The 25,085-nt window shown below is 46.0% G+C and overlaps 1 protein-coding gene across 1 annotated transcript in view; it reads right to left on the bottom strand.

Annotated features, from left to right (window-relative positions):
* Positions 1 to 22,048, bottom strand: part of epb41a (erythrocyte membrane protein band 4.1a) — a gene marked incomplete at both ends in the record, with an annotated part of 70,063 nt that extends 48,015 nt beyond the window's left edge. Inside the window, 8 exon segments of the mRNA XM_083645689.1 lie at positions 557 to 709; positions 13,338 to 13,425; positions 17,387 to 17,605; positions 18,328 to 18,403; positions 19,287 to 19,329; positions 19,548 to 19,652; positions 20,357 to 20,659; positions 21,755 to 22,048. Coding sequence (XP_083501815.1) covers positions 557 to 709; positions 13,338 to 13,425; positions 17,387 to 17,605; positions 18,328 to 18,403; positions 19,287 to 19,329; positions 19,548 to 19,652; positions 20,357 to 20,659; positions 21,755 to 22,048 — 1,281 coding nt within the window.
* Positions 22,049 to 25,085: the final 3,037 nt, after the last annotated feature.

The raw sequence follows: 25,085 nt of genomic DNA, 5'->3' as shown, positions 1-25,085 counted from the left end.
TTCACTACAAAATGTTTGCACTGCAGATTAACGGTTATTATATATATGCGGTTCCGGGTCGGGGGGCGGATCTCATGTCTGCGGGGCGGGGTGGGTTGCGGTACTGATTGATCATATGTGCGGGTTCGCGGAGCGGGGTCGGTACTGCACGTCGCGGGGCCGGGCGGAACCGGGTCTTGAAAATCAGACCCGCGCAGGACTCTGGCCCACGTCCACACCCACACCACGCCCACACCACGCCCACACCCACGGCTCGGATTGGCCTGAAGATTTGCATGGCAGTGAGTTATGATTTGGAGAAGGACATGGTAAGTCCCTGAAGCCACCATCATTTCCAGCAAAGCAAAAGGCACAGTTTTATTTCTTTGTGGTTATTCAACCCGGGCAAAACCGTGTACATTGCTACTAGTACCTTATTAATCCTCCAAGAAGTAAATTCTCTTTCTGGTCAGTCAACAAGGTTTCAATGATCTTGCTGAAAGAGTGCACTACTAAAGATCACAAACCACCGATTTTAGATATGAATCAATATTTGTTCATCAGAAGCACAGCGTACCTCTGATGGCCTTATTTTGATGAAGAAGCTGCTGCGTTTGTAGGAGACCTTCAGGACTTTGGGCCAGGGGAAACGGTTGATCCTCAGCTTGTCTTTGTAAACCATCAGGCCACTGGAGCAAACCCCCAGCATGATGTCCACCCCATCCAGATCCTGAGAGAGAGAGAGAGGGAGAGGCAGAGAGAGAGAGAGAGAGAGAGAGAGAGAGAGAGAGAGAGAGAGAGAGAGAGAGGGAGAGAGAGAGAGAAGAGAGAAAGAGAGAGAGAGAGAGAAGAGAGAGAGAGAGAAGAGAGAGAGAGAGAGAGAGAGAGAGAGAGAGAGAGGCAGAGAGAGAGAGAGAGAGAGAGAGAGAGGGAGAGAGAGAGAAAGAGAGAGAGAGGGAGAAAGAGAGAGGCAGAGAGAGAGATAATTAGTTTGTCCTCATTAAAGGAGCACTTCACTGATTTTCAACCTTAAAGCAGGACTAAACCCCCCAGATTTCTGGCAGAACGGCATGATGCTTGATTTGAAAAAACCTATGGGAAAAACCAAGAAATGACCTTCTCCTCTTGTCTCACTATACTCTTTGGCTGTGCTCAGCTCAGGATTTTTTCCCCGGAAATCGACGCCATGACAGTTTGCTCACCGCCTCGAAAATAAGTTATTTGAGAGCTCCAAAATCTTAAACTAGCCAACGCTGGTGGCCTGTATGGAAACAGCGTTGCTCAAAATGGTTTAAAGTGATATCAATTTGGCCATTCAGTGGTGAACTAGAAATTGACTCCATTGACTCCCCATGTGTGTGTATGTAGCGTGTATAAGTATCGTTAAAAGAGCCTAGTGACGCAGAGCCTCGTGACATAAACATTACATTACATTACATTACATTACGTCATTTGGCAGACGCTTTTATCCAAAGCGACTTACAATAACACATTTTCTGTCAGCAATAGAGCGATCAACTATGGAGCACAGTCTATGACAACTACAACTTCTGAAGGAACAGTGGTACAAGTTTAGGTTAGTGGTACAAGGTTGGTTAGTTTTTGTTTTTTGTTTTTTTTTAATAAGGAAAGAGAGAGAACGAAGTTAGATCAAGAAGGGCCCAGATGGAGCCTGAAAAGGTGAGTCTTTAGTCTTTTCCGAAAGATCGGCAGTGATTCAGCAGTCCTGACCAGCAGGTGGAAGCTCGTTCCACCATTGAGGTGCCAGGGACGAGAAGAGTCGAGATCGGGATGAGCGACTTTTGAGTCCCCGTAGAGAAGGAGGGGCGAGGCGACCTGCACTGGTGGAGGAGCGAAGGGAGCGCTGAGAGGTTTGGAACCTGACCATGGATTGCAGGTACAGGGGAGCTGACTGGTGTACTGCCCTGTAGGCCAGTACCAGTGTCTTGAATTTGATGCGGGCCGAGATGGGAAGCCAGTAGAGCTCCTGGAAGAGGGGAGTGACGTGAGAGAATTTGGGTTGGTTGAATACCAGACGGGCTGCAGCGTTCTGAATGAGCTGAAGCGGTCGGATGTCGGTGGCAGGTAGGCCGGCCAGGAGCACGTTGCAGTAGTCCAGGCGGGAGGAGACAAGAGACTGGACCAGGAGTTGAGTCGCTTCTCTTGTGAGAAAGGGACGGATTTTGCAGATGTTGTAGAGAGAGAACCTACAGGAGCGTGCTGTAGCAGCTATGTTGGCAGAGCAAGACAGCTGGTTGTCAAGGACCACCCCAAGGTTCTTAGCTGTTTGGGAGGGAAGTACAGTGGTGTTGTCAATGGAGATGGAGAGATCTGCGAGAGGGCAGTCTTTTCCTGGGAGGAAGAGTAGCTCTGTCTTACCAAGGTTGAGCTTGAGGTGGTGGGCAGACATCCAGTCGCCAATGTCTTTGAGGCATGCAGAGATGCGAGCTTTGATTTGAGTGTCGGAGGGGGGGTAGGAAAGGAAAAGCTGGGTGTCATCAGCATAGCAGTGATAAGAAAAGCCATGAGAAGAGATCACATAGGCAAGAGATCTGATATAGAGAAGGAAAAGTAAGGGGCCCAGGACTGAGCCCTGGGGGACACCGGTGGTAAGAGGACAGGATCTGGAGAGGGACCCTCTCCATGAGACCTGGTATGAGCGGTTCGAGAGGTAGGAAGCAAACCAGGAGAGTGCAGAACCTGAAATGCAGAGGTCAGACAGAGTGGAAAGAAGGATTTGGTGGTTGACTGTATCGAAGGCAGCAGACAGGTCAAGGAGGACAAGAACAGAGGAGAGGGATGAGGCCTTAGCAGTGTGAAGGGCCTCTGTGACAGCAAGAAGAGCTGTCTCAGTGGAGTGAGAGGCCTTGAAACCGGACTGCAGAGGGTCCAGGAGGTCATTTTGGGAGAGATAGAGAGAAAGTTGTTCGGACGCTGCTCGTTCGAGGGTTTTGGAAAGGAATGAGAGAAGAGAGACAGGTCTGTAGTTGTGAATAGCAGTAGGGTCAAGGGAGGGTTTCTTAACACATTCAGTGCCAGCGACGCCATATGGCGTCATTAGAAATTTACCGTAGAGTGCCAGCGACGCCAAATGGCGTCAATAACTCGAATTTTTTTTGTTTGACGGGGGGGTGTCGATCTATGCCTCTTACATCGCCTCTTACAATATTCAGAGGTATTGAATGTGTCTAACCTATTTTACAGAACCCTTAGGTGGCGACAGCGCTCTCCAGATGAGAGAACGTGGAGTGAAACACACAGAAGAAGTCATTGGGGGGAAGGAAATCGCATCGCATCCGTCCGTATGCAGCGGCTTCATTGAAGCAACGTTTAGCTGTGCCCCTGCAGCAGCCAATCTGCTATCACAATTGAGCACCTCGGTGTCCGCTGCAACAGCCTCCGTGTCCGCTGCAACACATGATCAGCCGTGGATTTGTTATTATTCTCAACTCGAAGCATGGGAGCTGGTACACGCGGCTGTAAAAAAGCAGGATCTAGCGGACTTTTTCAGTGCTGAGCACAGGCAGAGAAAACAACAGAGCAGAGAGACACTCCTCCCACAACGGGGGGGGGGGGGGGGAGGAGGAGGGGGGGAGGTGGGCACGCAGAGCCAAGTACACAACACAGACCCAGACAGCAGGACAGGGTTGGCAAACGCAAGCCAGAATATCCGATGCCCACCAGCAGCAAAAGATCAGCAAGAAGCTGCAACCAGCAGCGCATGCAGGCGCCAGCGCTGCTGGTTTCAGCTAAAAATATTATTCTTCCAAACAAAATTCCCTTGCCTTCACTGTTTTATTGAAGGAAATTATTTTTGAGGTGTGACTACATCAGAAAATTAGCTTCAGAGTCAGTGATGTGCTTGAAATGTTTAATTTCACAAAAGGCTCATTATCTCAGCTCGTAGAAAAAAAGCTCTGTTTTTCGTTCAATCAAGCTATCTTCTCCGGCTCATAACTAAAGAACGGAAAATGGGATCAATAAACTTTTTTTTGCAGGTGATAGAAGAGAGTCTCATCGTTATTTGTGCGTGTTCAGTGTTTACATAGTAATTATTAAAGAAATTATATGACTGTTTTAAAATGCATTGCGGCCTATGTGGCACAGCAAGCAACCTTTTGCCCAAGGGCCGTGGCACTGAAAGTGTTAAGCAGAGGCTTGACTCTTGCAGTCTTTAGAGCAGGCGGAACAAGACCAGAGGACAGGGAGGAGTTTATGAAGGTAGTGAGGAAGGGAGATATGTTAGGTGAGATGGTTTGGAGGAGAGAGGAAGGGATGGGATCGAGGGGGCAGTAAGTGGCTCGGTTCGAGCTGATGAGTTTAAGCACTTCATCAGGAGAGAGGGGAGAGAAGGAAGGAAATCCAGGGACAGGGGGCCGAGGAGCAGGATTGGAGTCGGGAGTGTTAGTGAGGGTGGCTGGAGGATGGAAGGAGGAGCTGATGTCATCCACCTTTTTAGTAAAGAAGGTTACAAAATCATCAGCAGAGAGGGAGGAGGGAGGGGGAGGGGAGGGAGGGTTGAGGAGCGTGGAGAAGGTGGAGAACAGTTTACTGGGATTGGATGCAGAGGACTGGATTTCAGAGATGAAGAAGGAGGTTTTTGCTTTAGAGACAGCATCAGTGAAGTTTGAGTGGATAAGGTGGTAGGAAGAGAGATCTTCAGGGAGATGTGATTTTCTCCATTTTCTCTCAGCTGCCCGAAGCTCAGTTCGATAAGTTCGCAGAGATTCAGTCAGCCAAGGAGAAGGGGGAGAAGATCGGGCAGGCTTAGTGGTGAGTGGGCAAAGAGAATCAAGAGCGGAGGAGAGAGAGGAGAGAAGAGTGGTGGAAGCCTCGTCGGTGGACAGCCAATGAGCTGTGTATTGTAGCGCCATATTGGTAGGAAAATGCTTGTGACATCATGGGAATAGGCTTGGAGTTGTGAGGAGCCGGGAAAGGGTACAGGGGGAGTAGGGGAGTAACTATCTTGAAATCCCATAGTCTTTGGTTCATCGTGACGTCACGATGTACCAAATCTCCCATTCATTTGAGGGCAAAAAAAAGCAGTGTTCAACCCATAGAGGGAACTTATGCAGCTGAAAATGATACAAATGGTACAATGGTAACAGTTTGGCCTCAAATGTGGAAGTTTTGACCCGAATTCTTCACACACCACCCCCAAAGTCATATGGTTAAAAGCTGAAAAAACGTGTTTTGGGGTTTAGTCCTGCTTTAAAGGAACACATGGTCAGCTAGCCCTCAAGCTATAGACCCTGTACCTAAATACTAACCTACGGTCAGCACAATTCTATGTAATTAACAGAAACAGCAGAGAACAGAGAAAAAGAGATGTGATGAACCTCAGGAAGTGGATGTGAGTGTAGATCTGCTCCAAGTTTCTTTTTTCTTTTCTTTTTTTCAGCTTTGAGTGACAGGCTGTCATGGAGTCCGTCGCTCGCAGCAAAGCCTGGAGCTGTTTGATGCAGCTTTTCTGACGGGAGATTGTTGCTTCTCTCTGCTTCCTGGTTTTGTTGGACAATCAGGGTCACGTCTGTGCTACTCTAACAAGGTGAGCAGGACAGCCATCTATCACATGACTGTGCTACTCTAACAAGGTGAGCAAGACAGCCATCTATCACATGACTGTGCTACTCTAACAAGGTGAGCAGGACAGCCATCTATCACATGACTGTGCTACTCTAACAAGGTGAGCAAGACAGCCATCTATCACATGACTGTGCTACTCTAACAAGGTGAGCAGGACAGCCATCTATCACATGACTGTGATACTCTAACAAGGTGAGCAAGACAGCCATCTATCACATGACTGTGCTACTCTAACAAGGTGAGCAAGACAGCCATCTATCACATGACTGTGCTACTCTAACAAGGTGAGCAAGACAGCCATCTATCACATGACTGTGCTACTCTAACAAGGTGAGCAAGACAGCCATCTATCACATGACTGTGCTACTCTAACAAGGTGAGCAAGACAGCCATCTATCACATGACTGTGCTACTCTAACAAGGTGAGCAGGACAGCCATCTATCACATGACTGTGCTACTCTAACAAGGTGAGCAGGACAGCCATCTATCACATGACTGTGCTACTCTAACAAGGTGAGCAAGACAGCCATCTATCACATGACTGTGCTACTCTAACAAGGTGAGCAAGACAGCCATCTATCACATGACTGTGCTACTCTAACAAGGTGAGCAAGACAGCCATCTATCACATGTCTGTGCTACTCTAACAAGGTGAGCAAGACAGCCATCTATCACATGACTGTGCTACTCTAACAAGGTGAGCAGGACAGCCATCTATCACATGACGGTGCTACTCTAACAAGGTGAGCAAGACAGCCATCTATCACATGACTGTGCTACTCTAACAAGGTGAGCAAGACAGCCATCTATCACATGACTGTGCTACTCTAACAAGGTGAGCAGGACAGCCATCTATCACATGACTGTGCTACTCTAACAAGGTGAGCAGGACAGCCATCTATCACATGACTGTGCTACTCTAACAAGGTGAGCAAGACAGCCATCTATCACATGACTGTGCTACTCTAACAAGGTGAGCAAGACAGCCATCTATCACATGACTGTGCTACTCTAACAAGGTGAGCAGGACAGCCATCTATCACATGACTGTGCTACTCTAACAAGGTGAGCAAGACAGCCATCTATCACATGACTGTGCTACTCTAACAAGGTGAGCAGGACAGCCATCTATCACATGACTGTGCTACTCTAACAAGGTGAGCAGGACAGCCATCTATCACATGTCTGTGCTACTCTAACAAGGTGAGCAAGACAGCCATCTATCACATGACTGTGCTACTCTAACAAGGTGAGCAGGACAGCCATCTATCACATGACTGTGCTACTCTAACAAGGTGAGCAGGACAGCCATCTATCACATGACTGTGCTACTCTAACAAGGTGAGCAGGACAGCCATCTATCACATGACGGTGCTACTCTAACAAGGTGAGCAGGACAGCCATCTATCACATGTCTGTGCTACTCTAACAAGGTGAGCAGCACAGCCATCTATCACATGACTGTGCTACTCTAACAAGGTGAGCAGGACAGCCATCTATCACATGTCTGTGCTACTCTAACAAGGTGAGCAGGACAGCCATCTATCACATGACTGTGCTACTCTAACAAGGTGAGCAGGACAGCCATCTATCACATGACTGTGCTACTCTAACAAGGTGAGCAGGACAGCCATCTATCACATGACTGTGCTACTCTAACAAGGTGAGCAGGACAGCCATCTATCACATGACTGTGCTACTCTAACAAGGTGAGCAGGACAGCCATCTATCACATGTCTGTGCTACTCTAACAAGGTGAGCAAGACAGCCATATATCACATGACTGTGCTACTCTAACAAGGTGAGCAGGACAGCCATCTATCACATGACTGTGCTACTCTAACAAGGTGAGCAGGACAGCCATCTATCACATGTCTGTGCTACTCTAACAAGGTGAGCAGGACAGCCATCTATCACATGACTGTGCTACTCTAACAAGGTGAGCAGGACAGCCATATATCACATGACTGTGCTACTCTAACAAGGTGAGCAGGACAGCCATCTATCACATGACTGTGCTACTCTAACAAGGTGAGCAGGACAGCCATATATCACATGACTGTGCTACTCTAACAAGGTGAGCAGGACAGCCATCTATCACATGACTGTGCTACTCTAACAAGGTGAGCAAGACAGCCATCTATCACATGACTGTGCTACTCTAACAAGGTGAGCAGGACAGCCATCTATCACATGACTGTGCTACTCTAACAAGGTGAGCAGGACAGCCATCTATCACATGTCTGTGCTACTCTAACAAGGTGAGCAAGACAGCCATCTATCACATGACTGTGCTACTCTAACAAGGTGAGCAAGACAGCCATCTATCACATGACTGTGCTACTCTAACAAGGTGAGCAGGACAGCCATCTATCACATGACTGTGCTACTCTAACAAGGTGAGCAGGACAGCCATCTATCACATGACTGTGCTACTCTAACAAGGTGAGCAGGACAGCCATCTATCACATGACTGTGCTACTCTAACAAGGTGAGCAGGACAGCCATCTATCACATGACTGTGCTACTCTAACAAGGTGAGCAGGACAGCCATCTATCACATGACTGTGCTACTCTAACAAGGTGAGCAGGACAGCCATCTATCACATGACGGTGCTACTCTAACAAGGTGAGCAGGACAGCCATCTATCACATGACTGTGCTACTCTAACAAGGTGAGCAAGACAGCCATCTATCACATGACTGTGCTACTCTAACAAGGTGAGCAAGACAGCCATCTATCACATGACTGTGCTACTCTAACAAGGTGAGCAAGACAGCCATCTATCACATGACTGTGCTACTCTAACAAGGTGAGCAAGACAGCCATCTATCACATGACTGTGCTACTCTAACAAGGTGAGCAGGACAGCCATCTATCACATGACTGTGCTACTCTAACAAGGTGAGCAGGACAGCCATCTATCACATGACTGTGCTACTCTAACAAGGTGAGCAAGACAGCCATCTATCACATGACTGTGCTACTCTAACAAGGTGAGCAAGACAGCCATCTATCACATGACTGTGCTACTCTAACAAGGTGAGCAAGACAGCCATCTATCACATGACTGTGCTACTCTAACAAGGTGAGCAAGACAGCCATCTATCACATGACTGTGCTACTCTAACAAGGTGAGCAAGACAGCCATCTATCACATGTCTGTGCTACTCTAACAAGGTGAGCAAGACAGCCATCTATCACATGACTGTGCTACTCTAACAAGGTGAGCAGGACAGCCATCTATCACATGACGGTGCTACTCTAACAAGGTGAGCAAGACAGCCATCTATCACATGACTGTGCTACTCTAACAAGGTGAGCAAGACAGCCATCTATCACATGACTGTGCTACTCTAACAAGGTGAGCAGGACAGCCATCTATCACATGACTGTGCTACTCTAACAAGGTGAGCAGGACAGCCATCTATCACATGACTGTGCTACTCTAACAAGGTGAGCAAGACAGCCATCTATCACATGACTGTGCTACTCTAACAAGGTGAGCAAGACAGCCATCTATCACATGACTGTGCTACTCTAACAAGGTGAGCAGGACAGCCATCTATCACATGACTGTGCTACTCTAACAAGGTGAGCAAGACAGCCATCTATCACATGACTGTGCTACTCTAACAAGGTGAGCAGGACAGCCATCTATCACATGACTGTGCTACTCTAACAAGGTGAGCAGGACAGCCATCTATCACATGTCTGTGCTACTCTAACAAGGTGAGCAAGACAGCCATCTATCACATGACTGTGCTACTCTAACAAGGTGAGCAGGACAGCCATCTATCACATGACTGTGCTACTCTAACAAGGTGAGCAGGACAGCCATCTATCACATGACTGTGCTACTCTAACAAGGTGAGCAGGACAGCCATCTATCACATGACGGTGCTACTCTAACAAGGTGAGCAGGACAGCCATCTATCACATGTCTGTGCTACTCTAACAAGGTGAGCAGCACAGCCATCTATCACATGACTGTGCTACTCTAACAAGGTGAGCAGGACAGCCATCTATCACATGTCTGTGCTACTCTAACAAGGTGAGCAAGACAGCCATCTATCACATGACTGTGCTACTCTAACAAGGTGAGCAGGACAGCCATCTATCACATGACTGTGCTACTCTAACAAGGTGAGCAGGACAGCCATCTATCACATGTCTGTGCTACTCTAACAAGGTGAGCAGGACAGCCATCTATCACATGACTGTGCTACTCTAACAAGGTGAGCAAGACAGCCATCTATCACATGACTGTGCTACTCTAACAAGGTGAGCAGGACAGCCATCTATCACATGACTGTGCTACTCTAACAAGGTGAGCAGGACAGCCATCTATCACATGTCTGTGCTACTCTAACAAGGTGAGCAAGACAGCCATCTATCACATGACTGTGCTACTCTAACAAGGTGAGCAGGACAGCCATCTATCACATGTCTGTGCTACTCTAACAAGGTGAGCAAGACAGCCATCTATCACATGACTGTGCTACTCTAACAAGGTGAGCAAGACAGCCATCTATCACATGACTGTGCTACTCTAACAAGGTGAGCAGGACAGCCATCTATCACATGACTGTGCTACTCTAACAAGGTGAGCAGGACAGCCATCTATCACATGACTGTGCTACTCTAACAAGGTGAGCAAGACAGCCATCTATCACATGACTGTGCTACTCTAACAAGGTGAGCAGGACAGCCATCTATCACATGACTGTGCTACTCTAACAAGGTGAGCAAGACAGCCATCTATCACATGACTGTGCTACTCTAACAAGGTGAGCAAGACAGCCATCTATCACATGACTGTGCTACTCTAACAAGGTGAGCAGGACAGCCATCTATCACATGTCTGTGCTACTCTAACAAGGTGAGCAGGACAGCCATCTATCACATGTCTGTGCTACTCTAACAAGGTGAGCAGGACAGCCATCTATCACATGACTGTGCTACTCTAACAAGGTGAGCAGGACAGCCATCTATCACATGACTGTGCTACTCTAACAAGGTGAGCAAGACAGCCATCTATCACATGACTGTGCTACTCTAACAAGGTGAGCAGGACAGCCATCTATCACATGACTGTGCTACTCTAACAAGGTGAGCAAGACAGCCATCTATCACATGACTGTGCTACTCTAACAAGGTGAGCAAGACAGCCATCTATCACATGACTGTGCTACTCTAACAAGGTGAGCAAGACAGCCATCTATCACATGTCTGTGCTACTCTAACAAGGTGAGCAAGACAGCCATCTATCACATGACTGTGATACTCTAACAAGGTGAGCAGGACAGCCATCTATCACATGACTGTGATACTCTAACAAGGTGAGCAAGACAGCCATCTATCACATGACTGTGCTACTCTAACAAGGTGAGCAGGACAGCCATCTATCACATGACTGTGATACTCTAACAAGGTGAGCAGGACAGCCATCTATCACATGACTGTGCTACTCTAACAAGGTGAGCAGGACAGCCATCTATCACATGACTGTGCTACTCTAACAAGGTGAGCAGGACAGCCATCTATCACATGACGCTGAAAACACGGACTGATCAGATACCACGTCAATGGCGAGGAAGCGTTGTCTCATAAATGACGTAAAAACACGTCAATGGCAGGAAAGAGTTAAGTTACAGGGTATTCCTGCACTTTGGAGTGATGTGAGCATAATAATGTGTCAACACACTGACAGCACCATATCATCATATCCTGAATACTATACATGGACTTACTTTTACTTACTTTTAAAAATAGACTAAAGACTTTTATGTTTACCGCCGCTTTTAACTGCTGACAGCTACTATGCAAACCCAATGAGTCCTCTATAAGTTTTTAGCTCTTTCTGCAACTGCTGTGCCTGTTGCTTAATGCACTTTTTATACTCTGTTTTTTAAGTTTTGTTGTGATGCTTTTAAATGTCCATTTTATTCTCTTCTTTTCTTTTCTTTTCCTGTCAACCATTTTATGTGAAGCACTTTGAATTGCCTCTGTGTATGAAATGTGCTATACAAATAAACTTGACTTGACTTGACTTGACTTGACTTATTCATGCATTCATGACAACTGGGACCGCCGGAGGTGTCATCTCGGAGCGTCCGGCCCTGGCATCTTTGTGTTCACGCTGCACTTCCCTGTCGGAGGGAAAAACACTGGGAAAAACCAAGGAGGCTTCTGGGAAGTGGAGGCGGTAACGCAACATTTTGGATGAGATGTGTGGATATGACGTCAACTCGGACAAAGCGGAGCTCTGAATGATACCCCAATTTCCCAGCTGTAATTCCGGCCTGGACGACCGTTCAATTCACTTTTTACAGGTCGGAACCCATTTTTTCCGGTGGTCCGAGTCGTTTTGAACGGGGTTTTATTACATGGACTCTCCACTATTATGTCACTTTAAAGATCTGTTACTTTGCACTTTCTCATTTCTCATTTGAAGATTGTCTTTCTGTCTGCTCCATGCTTTGTATTGCTGTGATCGCTGCGCTGCAAGACCAATTCCTCGTTAAATAATCTTGAATCACAATAAGACATCAAATGTATTTTCATACTTTTTAAAGGCCTTAAATGTCGACAATGTACAGAATTCAATGCACTTTACTGCCATGGCAGTTTAAAAAGAAATATTGCCAAATGTGAAATTTGTATTCAGAGAAAGACTCGTATAACGTTGACGTGTGCTAATTGACGATCATGCAAATTAGGTAGCAAGCTGGATTTGCCACCTTATGGAGGCGGTACTGTATTCTACTGTACTGCATCTGCATGCAACTGACTTATTATGCACCTGCCTGCACTGCTCACCATCCTCCACAGAGGGGCAGCAGACACCTGCCTTGCACTGCTCACCATCATCCACTGAGGGGCAGCAGACACCTGTGAAAGCGACTGCTTCTATGTTTTATTTAAATCCCTGCGTTTGATGCAAACAGTTTGACCTCATTTCCTCTATGAAAGCTGACAAGGCGTGACGTGTTTTCCTATTTTGGGGGCAGGCAGGGTTAGGGTACAGGCAGGCACGCTTAATGATCGATGAGACAGAAAAGAAAAGCACACACACACACAGCTGCAAACACACACATACACACACACACACACACACACACACACACACAGCTGCAAACACACACACACACACACACACACACACACACACACACACACACACACACATACACATGCACACATACACATGTGCACATGCACACCTTATGTGCCCAGTTAAGATGTGGCATCCTGCCTTTACATATTGAAACAGGCAGATACAGAGGGACGGTGGAGGAGGATAGGATTTGTGAATATTGTGAGTTGAAGGAAGTGGAGAATGAATTTCACTTTATTTTGTACTGTATCATGACTTACGAGAGATACTATTTAAAAAAGTTCACTCCCCTGAGCTAAACCTGTTCGATTTTGAAGAAGGATCCATACTTGAGTTTCTTTTTGACAACATCTTTGCTTTTTCCGAATATATTTCATTTGCGTGGGATAGGAGGAAAAAGATGACATATGATAGATAATTCATATATTTTACTTACTACATATTGTAGTTAAATCTGTGTTTTGCTGTCCATTTCCTGAATTATTGTTTATGCATTTTTTCCCCTTCTTTTTTTAAGTGATTTTCAGAAAATGCTTCAAAAGTCATAAACGTGGTCTAAGTTCATTTGGAGGGCTGAAAGGGACCAAGATTCAATGCAAAGTGACTATGGTATGACAGAGGATAGTGACCATGCTAAGACAGAGACTTACCTTGGCCTGGTGGAGGTCTACTCCATACATGGCGAGCTTCTTGGCGTTCTCCAGGAACATGGTGTCTGCCTGGGCTGGGCTCATTGACCTGCACGAACACCAGAGCAGGAATCAACAGGAGACAGGACAAACAAAGTGGGTAGTCTCAACGTCAGACCCATGAGAGTTCTTACGCTGATACACTACGTTAGTGCATGCTGCAGAGCTCTCTCTGGGTCTGATACACTACGTTACTGCATGCTGCAGAGCTCTCTCTGGGTCTGATACACTATGTTACTGCATGCTGCAGAGCTCTCTCTGGGTCTGGTACACTACGTTAGTGCATGCTGCAGAGCTCTCTCTGGGTCTGGTACACTACGTTACTGCATGCTGCAGAGCTCTCTCTGGGTCTGATACACTACGTTACTGCATGCTGCAGAGCTCTCTCTGGGTCTGATACACTACGTTACTGCATGCTGCAGAGCTCTCTCTGGGTCTGATACACTACGTTACTGCATGCTGCAGAGCTCTCTCTGGGTCTGATACACTATGTTACTGCATGCTGCAGAGCTCTCTCTGGGTCTGGTACACTACGTTAGTGCATGCTGCAGAGCTCTCTCTGGGTCTGGTACACTACGTTACTGCATGCTGCAGAGCTCTCTCTGGGTCTGATACACTACGTTACTGCATGCTGCAGAGCTCTCTCTGGGTCTGGTACACTACGTTACTGCATGCTGCAGATCTCTCTCTGGGTCTGGTACACTACGTTACTGCATGCTGCAGAGCTCTCTCTGGGTCTGATACACTACGTTACTGCATGCTGCAGAGCTCTCTCTGGGTCTGATACACTACGTTACTGCATGCTGCAGAGCTCTCTCTGGGTCTGATACACTATGTTACTGCATGCTGCAGAGCTCTCTCTGGGTCTGGTACACTACGTTAGTGCATGCTGCAGAGCTCTCTCTGGGTCTGGTACACTACGTTACTGCATGCTGCAGAGCTCTCTCTGGGTCTGATACACTATGTTACTGCATGCTGCAGAGCTCTCTCTGGGTCTGATACACTATGTTACTGCATGCTGCAGAGCTCTCTCTGGGTCTGGTACACTATGTTACTGCATGCTGCAGAGCTCTCTCTGGGTCTGGTACACTATGTTACTGCATGCTGCAGAGCTCTCTCTGGGTCTGGTACACTACGTTACTGCATGCTGCAGAGCTCTCTCTGGGTCTGGTACACTACGTTACTGCATGCTGCAGAGCTCTCTCTGGGTCTGGTACACTATGTTACTGCATGCTGCAGAGCTCTCTCTGGGTCTGATACACTACGTTACTGCATGCTGCAGATCTCTCTCTGGGTCTGGTACACTATGTTACTGCATGCTGCAGAGCTCTCTCTGGGTCTGGTACACTCCTCTCACCAAACTGGGCACGGAATCTTGGCCAGTGATTGGCGAGTGGTGGAATCACCATTCACCAATCAAGCGCAAATTATGCTCGAGCGAAATCGCCGGCGCTGACTGCGCCGAGGGGGTCGCCGCAGCTGGGCGTCCTATCGGCGCAGCTCGGCATAGGGGGAGTGCAGCTCCTCGAAAATGTGAGTCCACGGCATCAACTCCTTGTTGTGAGGAATGAGGAAATGCCATTTCCTCATTTAACAGTGCTTGAAGATGTCCCTCATCTAGCAAAGCCTTCTTCAGGCTCACCGGAATGAGTTTTGAAATGGAGGGACAATAAAATGTCCCCCCACCGACATGATTGCAAGTTGTTGGTAAACAACACGATAACGTTTTGGACGTGTTTTAGACGAGTTACGTTTGAGTATACACAGTCTCGCTGTTGCCGCTCGGCGGCGGCAAGGCTCCAAGTCGTGGCTGCGCAGAACCATGCCGGGCGCTTTAGTAACGACTTTGCTATCAGGGAGGCCCACCCACCCTGAGACCACCCATCTAACTGGCTCCTGCAACATGGACCACTCTCTCATTGGTGCTACGAGCTGTCACTCATTCAATTCAAACCCCTAGACCCGCCCTCAAATACCAGCCGTGGCTGTGAAGTGGCACAGACTCATTTATGTAGTATGCAGAGCGCAGCGATTCAACATCATATTTGAGTCTGGGGAGAGACTACAAAGTGGATCCCTGCACAACAGCCAAAACACTTTTCAAGTTTTCGAGCAGGATGTACTGTACGAGCATACAACGTCACAACGTCACAACGTCACAACGTGACAACGTCACAACGTCACAACGAGCACGGAGGAGACGTAGCGTGTCATAAAGCATCCGCCCGCCATCCATCCAAACAAATGATCTTGTAATATTTATAGATCTGTGCCCGGCACGCACCCGACATTTCACACCGCTATGTTGCCTTTTACTGTCAATTCTGTCACGCAGCGCGTTCCTGTTTCTGCTGCGGCGCGGTCACTGCAGATAAGATCCTCATGTTCTACTACATGATAGCTACTATAGATCATGACTGGATGGTGTTGGCCTAGTCGTAGCGCGGGTGTCTTCTCTGAAGGAATCTCCCGCTCCTTTTGACGTTCTGGTGACATCATTTGCCTTATATGGACCAAGAATTCGAGGCATCCCATCCCCATTTACCGCATGGATGTCTATTGTTTAGCGCTGCCTCTGCCTTGGTCCTCTCGGGTCCTTTCCTTGATCGCAAAATGGTCAGCTAATAAAGTGCCTGAAGAAAAATTTACCTTAAAATATGTTCATAGACTAAATAATGTAATTAATATTAATGTCCCTCATTAATGATACATCATTTCACCTGCCCGCAACCCATCCGCTATTCAACAGAATGTACATTTTTACGATCCGCCAGGTGCACTGCTGGAGACATAAAGTGCAGTGTCGAATTCCATGCAATTCAACCAATCAGACCTTAAGGCTTTGACATCATCATCTTGAGAAGCGTTCATCTTGATCGACTTCAAACTTGTGCTGTGCGCTGCTGGGGACCCGACAAAGTGCAGTGTTGAATTCAACCAGGGGGGGAGCATGATGTGTGAGTGGAGGAAAGGGAGGGAGGGGAACGGGCACTGCACTCACTAGTGAATATAAGGTAAAGGTAAAGGTAAAGTCCCACAATGTATGAAATTTGTTCTCCGCATTTGACCCATCCCCTGGGGGAGCGGTGAGCAGCAGCGTGCGCCGTGCTCGGGAATCACATGGTGATTTAACCCCCCAATTCCAACCCCTTGATGCTGAGTGCCAAGCAGGGAGGCAAATGGGTCCCATTTTTATAGTCTTTGGTATGACTCGGCCGGGGATCAAACTCACGACCTCCCAGTCTCAGGGCGGACACTCAGACCACTAGGCCACTGAGCTGGTGATCAATGGTTATCAATATAATATAATACAGTCATAGAGTACGGCAGGGATGACATCTTTCTGGTTTTATGTGTAAAAGACAACAGTGAAGTTTGTGTTTCTTCAAGATCATCTTCACAAACGAGGACCACTTATATGACTCGTGAAGCCTTTTCTGAAAACCATTTAACCAAAATTCCCACACACGTATGAGAAGTGCTACTTCTGGACTCATTCCTGGGGTACTCTATACCAGAGGTTCTCTCTATACCAGAGGTTCTATACCAGAGGTTCTCTCTATACCAGAGGTTCTCAAATGTTTTTCAGCCAAGGAGCCCTTACAAGATAGAAAATATACCGGGGGGCCCCCCTCATTCTGATTTGTGATTTTGGGCTAAGCTTAATTGTTTCCACGGTAACGTGCTTGACTTTTAAATTGATAGGTTTGTTAGATTAGAATGTAATCCATGAACCATTTCAGATTTAAAGCATCAAATATTTTCGTTGAACTATGAAGCTTTTGCAAAAAAAAAAAGTTGTTATTTTTATTTTCCCGGACACTTTTGGCGGACCCCCTTGCAAAGTGCCATGGACCCCTGGGGGTCCCCGGGCCCCCATTTGAGAAGCACTGCTCTATACCATGGTCCTCATAAGTACAGTGAGAAAAGGTGTGCATGTGTAGGTGTGTCTTCATCCCTACTGTGTAAACCATGTACGGTAGTTGTGTTGACGGAGGCCATGTTCTCACCTGTATGTGCGGTGCAGCTCCATCATCTTGTTCTCCAGCTCCGTGGTCTGCCCCTGGGCCAGCTTCAGCTCCTTGGCATACTCCAGGCCGTGCACCTGGGCGTCGTACTCGCCCAGCTCCGACTGCAGGGCGTACGAGCCCAGCAGGGCGAGCGTGACGAAGGAGCAGGGCAGACGACCCGCAAAGATGTCCTGACGCAGCTGCAGACACAGGAAGTACCTGCCGTGCACAGGTGCAAAGATTACTGACAAATCCTACTCAAGTACAAGTATTGTTACTTTAGTGAAAATTAACTCAAGTAAAAAAAATATATAATAATAACCTGCTGTATTTAAAAGTACTCAAGTAAAAGTAGATTTGTGTTACTTTAAAACTGTTTCATATTTTAATTATCTACCCTAATATACACCTTTTTTCATTCTGTCTCATGATCTGACCTGGGATCTTAGTCTCATGATCTGACCTGGGATCTTAGTCTCATGATCTGACCTGGGATCTTAGTCTCATGATCTAACTGGGATCTTAGTCTCATGATCTAACTGGGATCTTAGTCTCATGATCTGACCTGGGATCTTAGTCTCATGATCTGACCTGGGATCTTAGTCTCATGATCTGACCTGGGATCTTAGTCTCATGATCTGACCTGGGATCTTTGTCTCATGATCTGACCTGGGATCTTTGTCTCATGATCTGAGCTGGGATCTTTGTCTCATGTCATCTCTCTCCCTCATCCCCCAATCTGCCAACATTCGCTAATGGTATCAATAGAATACAAGAACAGTCATGATAATATTTAAAGGCAAATTTCCGGAAGAAAAAAAAAAAAAAAAAAAAAAAAAATTCATGTCCCTTTAAATCTGGCACAATGACCAAAGCTGAAACCTGGATGAACCTTATGCCAAAGCTAAAAGACAGACAGAGATGATCAGACAGACCAGTACCTTGTTATGTCTTCAGACAGCTGGGCTGGATCCGGGGGGTAGAATTTCACATTGAAGGTGAAATGATAGACGGCACCTTGAGACAGAAAAGACATGTGAAAACAATGGCATCAAATATCTTCAAGACGAGATGAACCCAACGGAGGCCAAGTGGCGCATGGGTCGGAGTTGAAAAACAGAACTTGTCTGAGATGACCGGTTGAAAGGCGGGCCATAGTAGCATGTGGATGATTTGATTTGACAATTTTGGGGACTGGATTTGTTTTTGGCCAATCCTGGCATGTTCCGCCCCCAAATCAAGTCGGCTTCAGCGTGTTGTGGTGCTACGTGAGAGGGATCCACAGAGTACCAGGCAGCCAGCTGCTTCTGTGTAAAGCGGAGCGGACAATCCGATGCATGAGTGCTGCCTGCCTGCCTGGAATATCCGAGGGGCGACCCCTTAGATAACGTTATCCTGGAATGTGAGTTTAACGAGCCAGTGACATGTCTTTGCATTCTTAGACATTACCGTTTGTTTTATTTTGTATGTTACATACAATTGGCCAAGTTAGTAGTTAGTTTATGGGCTAGAAATTGTGCCAGATTACAGACACTAGGCACCATTTTCTCCTTCATTTGGAGGAGAAAAGTCTCCTGAAATAAAGATTGATTGACAGCTGCCATGTCGTGATATGATTGGTTAAAATGGGGTAGAAATTTGGTAGTACTATGTGACATCAGCAAACTGTAGATTACTGTTATGAATGAAATCTTGAAAAATTAACTTTTGATGTGAAAAAGTGTGAAAAACTAAAGAAATTAGATGTTTGTGATTTTCTTTGCATACATTAATAAATAGGTGCCCTGAATACCCAGGTATTTATTATATAGGTATTAGGTAGGAACTAAAATGAATTTTTTGGGTTCAGCTGGACTTTAAAGACATATAAGAGCACACGGTGCATTTAAGTTGAGCTCACCTTGTACCTGCCTACGGATCTCCTTCGTCAAGTCCATCCAAACCTGATGAAGGGAATTGGAGACTATGAGATAGAACACAATCATTTGCATAGTATATCATTTAGTTTGGAATCATTAAATGAAGAAGTGTCTGAACAGGAAATCAAACGTCAAAAATCAAAATAGAAAGAAAAAAAACACACCAATGACTTATGAGTAATAAGTCATGTTCATGTGGAGCCCAGCCGTAATGCTAACTAATGAGGTCCAGTTGGGCTCACCTTCATGGTGGGAGTCTCCCAGATGGCCAGGCCATAGTAGTCCCTCTCCATCAGGTTGAGGTGGTCACACACCTTGACGAACAGGTCCTGCCCTTTAGCGTGTTTCTACCACACACACACACACACACACACACACACACACACACATACATACACACACACACACACACACACACACATGCATACACACACACGCGCGCGCGCGCGCGCGCGCACACACACACACACACACACACACACACACACACACACACACACACACAAAGACAGTGTAATTAATAGAATCTATGATATGAACAGACTAGGCAGTACATACAGGACAGGCTCACTGGGTGGCACCTCATGTGTTGTAAATTAATTAGCAGATGGTGCTAACAGAGCCCAGGGGGAGCAGTAGCATGTCACCCCTCACCCTCCACCAGGTGGTGCTAACAGAGCCCAGGGGGAGGAGTAGCATGTCACTCCTCACCCTCCACCAGGTGGTGCTAACAGAGCCCAGGGGGAGGAGTAGCATGTCACCCCTCACCCTCCACCAGGTGGTGCTAACAGAGCCCAGGGGGAGGAGTAGCATGGGGCTGTTAAGCAGCTGTAGTGTGAGGCTCTTGGACCTTAGTGGACCTGGCTTGAGAACATTGGGACACTGGGACTGGACTCTGCATACTACATCAATGAGTCTGTGCCCCTTTGCAGCATAAGAAAATCTTGAACACTACAGCCGCTCCCATTCAAATTAAATAAGACAAACCTCTGCCTCAACTAAATACGACTGAATATAAAGAACTTAGTGTAAATGATAGAGAAGCTCTTACATCCAGCTCACACTCGTATGTGGTGTGGTCGAGCAGGCTGACAGTGATGTGCATGGTCTTGGCTCTGCGGGGGGCTCTGGGAGCTCGGGTCTCCTCCTGGGCAGGCTTCTCCTCCGCCTGGGCCTGGTCCTCCTCCTTCTCCAGGGCCTCCACTCCTCTCTCCTGCTCCTTCTCCAGGGCCTCCTCTGCCTGCTCCTTCTCCAGGGCCTCCTCTCCTCTCTCCTGCTCTGGCTCCAGGTCCTTTCCACCCTCCTCCTCCTGCTCCTCAGCGTCCTCCACCTCTTTCTGCTCTACCTGGGCAGGCTGGAGAAGATACTGGAATTACAATGCAGACCACAGCCACTTGCAATCTGTATATATTCATTTGACACAAACATATTTAGCATCTGACCCTATGAGCGTATGTATATGATGTTGCATCTTACTTTCTGGTCATTAAGCCACATGAAGTGGTCATTTAACGCTTTTCAGACAATTGACCATAATCAACAATAATAAGTTAACACAATTAGAGAATGTAGAAGAATGACCAACAGTCATGGAATTCTGGACAAAATCAACAATAAAAATACAAATCGTCTCAAATTTGGGTCTGAGAGACAAAATCTCATAAAATGAGGGTCTTTGGTTGCCATTAGTTGAGTAAAATAGGCCTGTGATGAACTGGCAATGTTGCTTCCCTGCATTCTGCTGCCTAATGTCTGCTGACGTGATTATTGATCTGATGTTGTGAATATTGATTATTTGACACATTGTATATTTTTGTCATTGGATCTGATCCTTCATTGTTGAATTTGGGCAAAATGTTCTACGTATACCCTGTGACCATGAACGAATGATAGGAAATCTTACATCTTCATTATTAAGCTGACATATAACTCGATAGTATCTTAATTTCTCAAATAGAAAAGGTGACTAAAAATGACAAAATCTGATGCCTGCTTGCCAGCCTGGCAACAAAGCACTTTTAAAAGTTATTGTTTTGACTGACAGACATGGTCTCAATTATACGTATGGAGAGACTCCGGTTCCAGAGGATTGAGGACATTTTTTGTTATCTGGGACCCGTTCCTGATGTATTTTGATCAGGCTAAAAACGATCATTGACTTTCTTTTGGACCACTTGTAGTGGATCCCTTGCACAGTATTATATATATATTTTTTTTTGTAAGCACACAAGCACTTTATATGACTGGTAGCACCACTTTGTAGCATTGTAATGTTGAATGTATGTATGTGTTTTTTCCCCCTTCTTTTTCCCGTTTTTTTTTTATGTTCTGAAAACGTTAAATAAAATATTGGAAAAAAACAGTTAGTGTTGATCCCTGTTGATATGAGAAAGGTTGAGAATCATGAAGAGTACATCCACAGTAGAATAGAGTGGATCTCCAGTCTGACCTGGGCCTCGTTGCTGCTGACAGAGTGCTGGTCGTGATCCAGGGCGGTGTCTCCCTCAGCCCTGGGCTCGGGCTCCTCGGGCTCCTCGGGGTCGGCGATGGGAGCCTTGGCCTCGCCCCCTGCCCTCTCCTCCCCCCCTCCCCCGTCCCCCTGTAGAGAGCGCCTCCTCAGGAAGGAGGAGAAGAGGCGAGAGAGGCCGCGGCCGGCCGAGCTGCGGGCACGCGGCTCCTCCCCTCCGCCCTCCTCCTGCCGCTCAGGCTTCTTCTGGTGGCTCTCAGCCTCGTCTGTCGTCATGGCAACCGCTGCGGAAAGAGACAAGAGGACAACATCGGTTTGGGTTCGAAGGTAGTGTCGCACGCTATACCGGTATATATATGTATATATATATATATATAACGGTCTACTGTGCTGTGCAAAAACATCACGATGCTGCCTACTATACCAGCTGCTTTATACCACGCTACTACCATCAGTGCCGTGGAATTCACTGGTTTCTGCAGTCACAATATTATATTGACAACGTTGTTGGCACCCTCTTGTGGAAGCCACTAGTAAGGGCTGTGCGTTAACGTTTTTGTGCTACAGAGGTTGATAAAAGTGTAGCACACATATCAAAAAGTTTGTTTGAAATCAAAGGCAAGAACGCAACGACAGTTTGCCATTTTATACAGAGAGCGTTAGTGGAGAACTGGCACATACACATATCGCAATGTATATACACATACACATACACATACACATACACATACACATACACACACACATACACATACACATACACATACACATACACACACACATACACATACACATACACATATCGCAATGTATATCACAGAAACAAAATATATTGCAACGTCAGTTTTTTTTCCAATATTGTGCAGTCCTACCCTGCTATGGCAAAGTTCCTGCATCTAATATTTACCACCAAAACATTTTGATGTCAAGGTGGCGCAATCATTGATGATTGACCAGATATTATTATTTAATATTTGGTCAAGGTGATAAATTGCTACACAGTCTCTAGGCCATAGATTTTTTTTTTTTTCAGTTTCTGCTTGTTTTTGCACTCCATTATGACTTATAAGATCACATTTGGACTGACTTTTAGCTAAGGTAGCATAACACGTTGCCATGCCATGTTGATGCCCATATGCTCAAAGAAGGTAAACACTGAAATGCACTTGCAAAAAAGATTATAATAATACTGAAGCACATCTAAATGTCTGAAGGCCTGCTAGCTTGTGAGCGCTGAAAGTGAGCTTAAGGATTGAAAGCTGCTTTAAAATTAATCGGGTGCTGTGTGAGATTAAAGCAGGCTCTGTGCAGGGCAGAGGAAGCCCCGCCCCCACCCATACTGTACACTGCCTCTAAGCCCCGCCCCCCCTGACCCATACCGTACACTGCCTCTCTGCTTAGCAACACCCGCGAAAAAGAGCCAGAAGATGGCAGTCAGCCTGACGCAAATGAGTTCAGAGGCAGGGAATATTTGATGAAGGACAGAACCGAAGAATTGCCAGGGCAGAATTGTCCAAACACCTTAAATAAATAAATAAATAAATAAATAAATAAATAAATAAATAAATAAATAAATAAATAAATAAATAAATAAATAAATAAATAAATACACAACTGAGTCTGTGTTTGGATAGAGGAGGATGGGCTGGCTACTACTATTCTACAGCGACGCCCCCGCAATGCCCCCGCCAGGCCAGAAGAGGAAATGCAAAAAAAAAAAAAAAAAATTTGCTCTCCCCAAAATGTCAATAAACCTTTATGGCATATTACCGTATTACAATACAACAATACTGGTGTTGACAGTAATAGAAGATGCCAAATCATTCAAAACAATAAGCATTTTGCTTTTAGAAGCATTGTGCCAGCGTGCAGCACTGTTCCAGAACTTGTCAACGTGTGTCGTTGCCGGGGAAATGCACATCCCATAATACAACTGTTCGCATCGCATCCCATAATAGTATGATGATACTTGGGCTGCCATTGCGAACATAGATGCGAACAGGTTAGCTAAAAGTTTAGCGTCGCGTTAAAAGGATACACACACAATAATCTGTATAATCTGATCTGTATAAGCCTTTGATAAATGTAATCAAACAAAAGTCAAATAACTAACTAACTACGGTACTAATGTAAGTGCCTTCTCCTTGAAAAAACAAAAGCATCCATTGAGAGGAGCGTGACTGACAGCCACTCACATAGCGGAGAACTTTAGTTTACACAGACTCTTGACAACGTTGAACATCTTAATAGTTAATTTATATTTAAACTGATGAACACAAACAAGTCATCACATCTAAGTCAAGTCAAGTCAAGTCAAGTCACGAGTCTTTAACTTCCAAGTCCAAATCAAGTCTCAAGTCATTTATTTTTTGTCAAGTCAAGCCGCAAGTCATCAAAACAGGAACTCAAGTCAAGTCGAGTCCAGGTCACCAAGTCTCAAGTCTCCATCTCTGATCAAGTGCAAGTCAAGACCCAGACTGAGGGGGGCGACACCGAGTCAAGACCAAGACCAGACCAATGCAAGTCCATGACTGTAATCATAGTTATGGCTCAACATTATTGACACTATTTGCCTGCTAAAATTCCAAAGAAGAAAGCGTTCTTTAGGCATTAAATGGATGTATGTAGTGACAGAAGGCAACCCTTTGATATGAAAGATTGTTATTTGATTCCACTGGGAAAGGCTGGATCCAGTGGGCAGAATTAAATAGAAGTATAAAAACATAGCTTCACTACAACAGCCACAATTATGATCAGCTTATAGCTGACTCTTGCTTTTATGTGTCACAATGAATCATTATTTTCATTCCTGAAATGAGAAGCAAAACACAAAGGTTTTCATTATTTGCTTTCATGTATAGGCTACAATTGATGTTATCGCTAGTCTTTTGACTAAAGGTCCTTACACATCAAGAGCGATGCGAAAATACGACACGAAATTGCGATGCGAGTTTGGACCCACCTGTCAATCACAGCCACAGATGTGTACACGTCGGAAGCGAATTTCTGAAAAGTCATTTTTGACTTGGCTGTAAAATATTTATTTTTGAGAGATAACGCCACAGACTTTACCATTGTGACAGACCTCTCTCCCCTAATCTGCCAGAGCCATATTGTGCAGTGAAACTTAAAATTCACGAATTGACTGGCCTGTGTAACAGTAACGGTATAAACTAGGGGTGGGAATCGTGGAGTAACTCACGATACGATATGGTCACGATACTTGGCCCTCGATAACGATATTATCACGATACAGCGATTCTGCGATAATCGATATATTGGAAGAAATTTAACCTACGATACATCACGATAT

Source organism: Poromitra crassiceps (assembly GCF_964638095.1).
Source record: "Poromitra crassiceps genome assembly, chromosome: 11".
Lineage (NCBI taxonomy): Eukaryota > Metazoa > Chordata > Actinopteri > Beryciformes > Melamphaidae > Poromitra > Poromitra crassiceps.
Note: the sequence above shows the minus strand (reverse complement) of the source record. Positions and strands in the feature narration are given on the sequence as shown.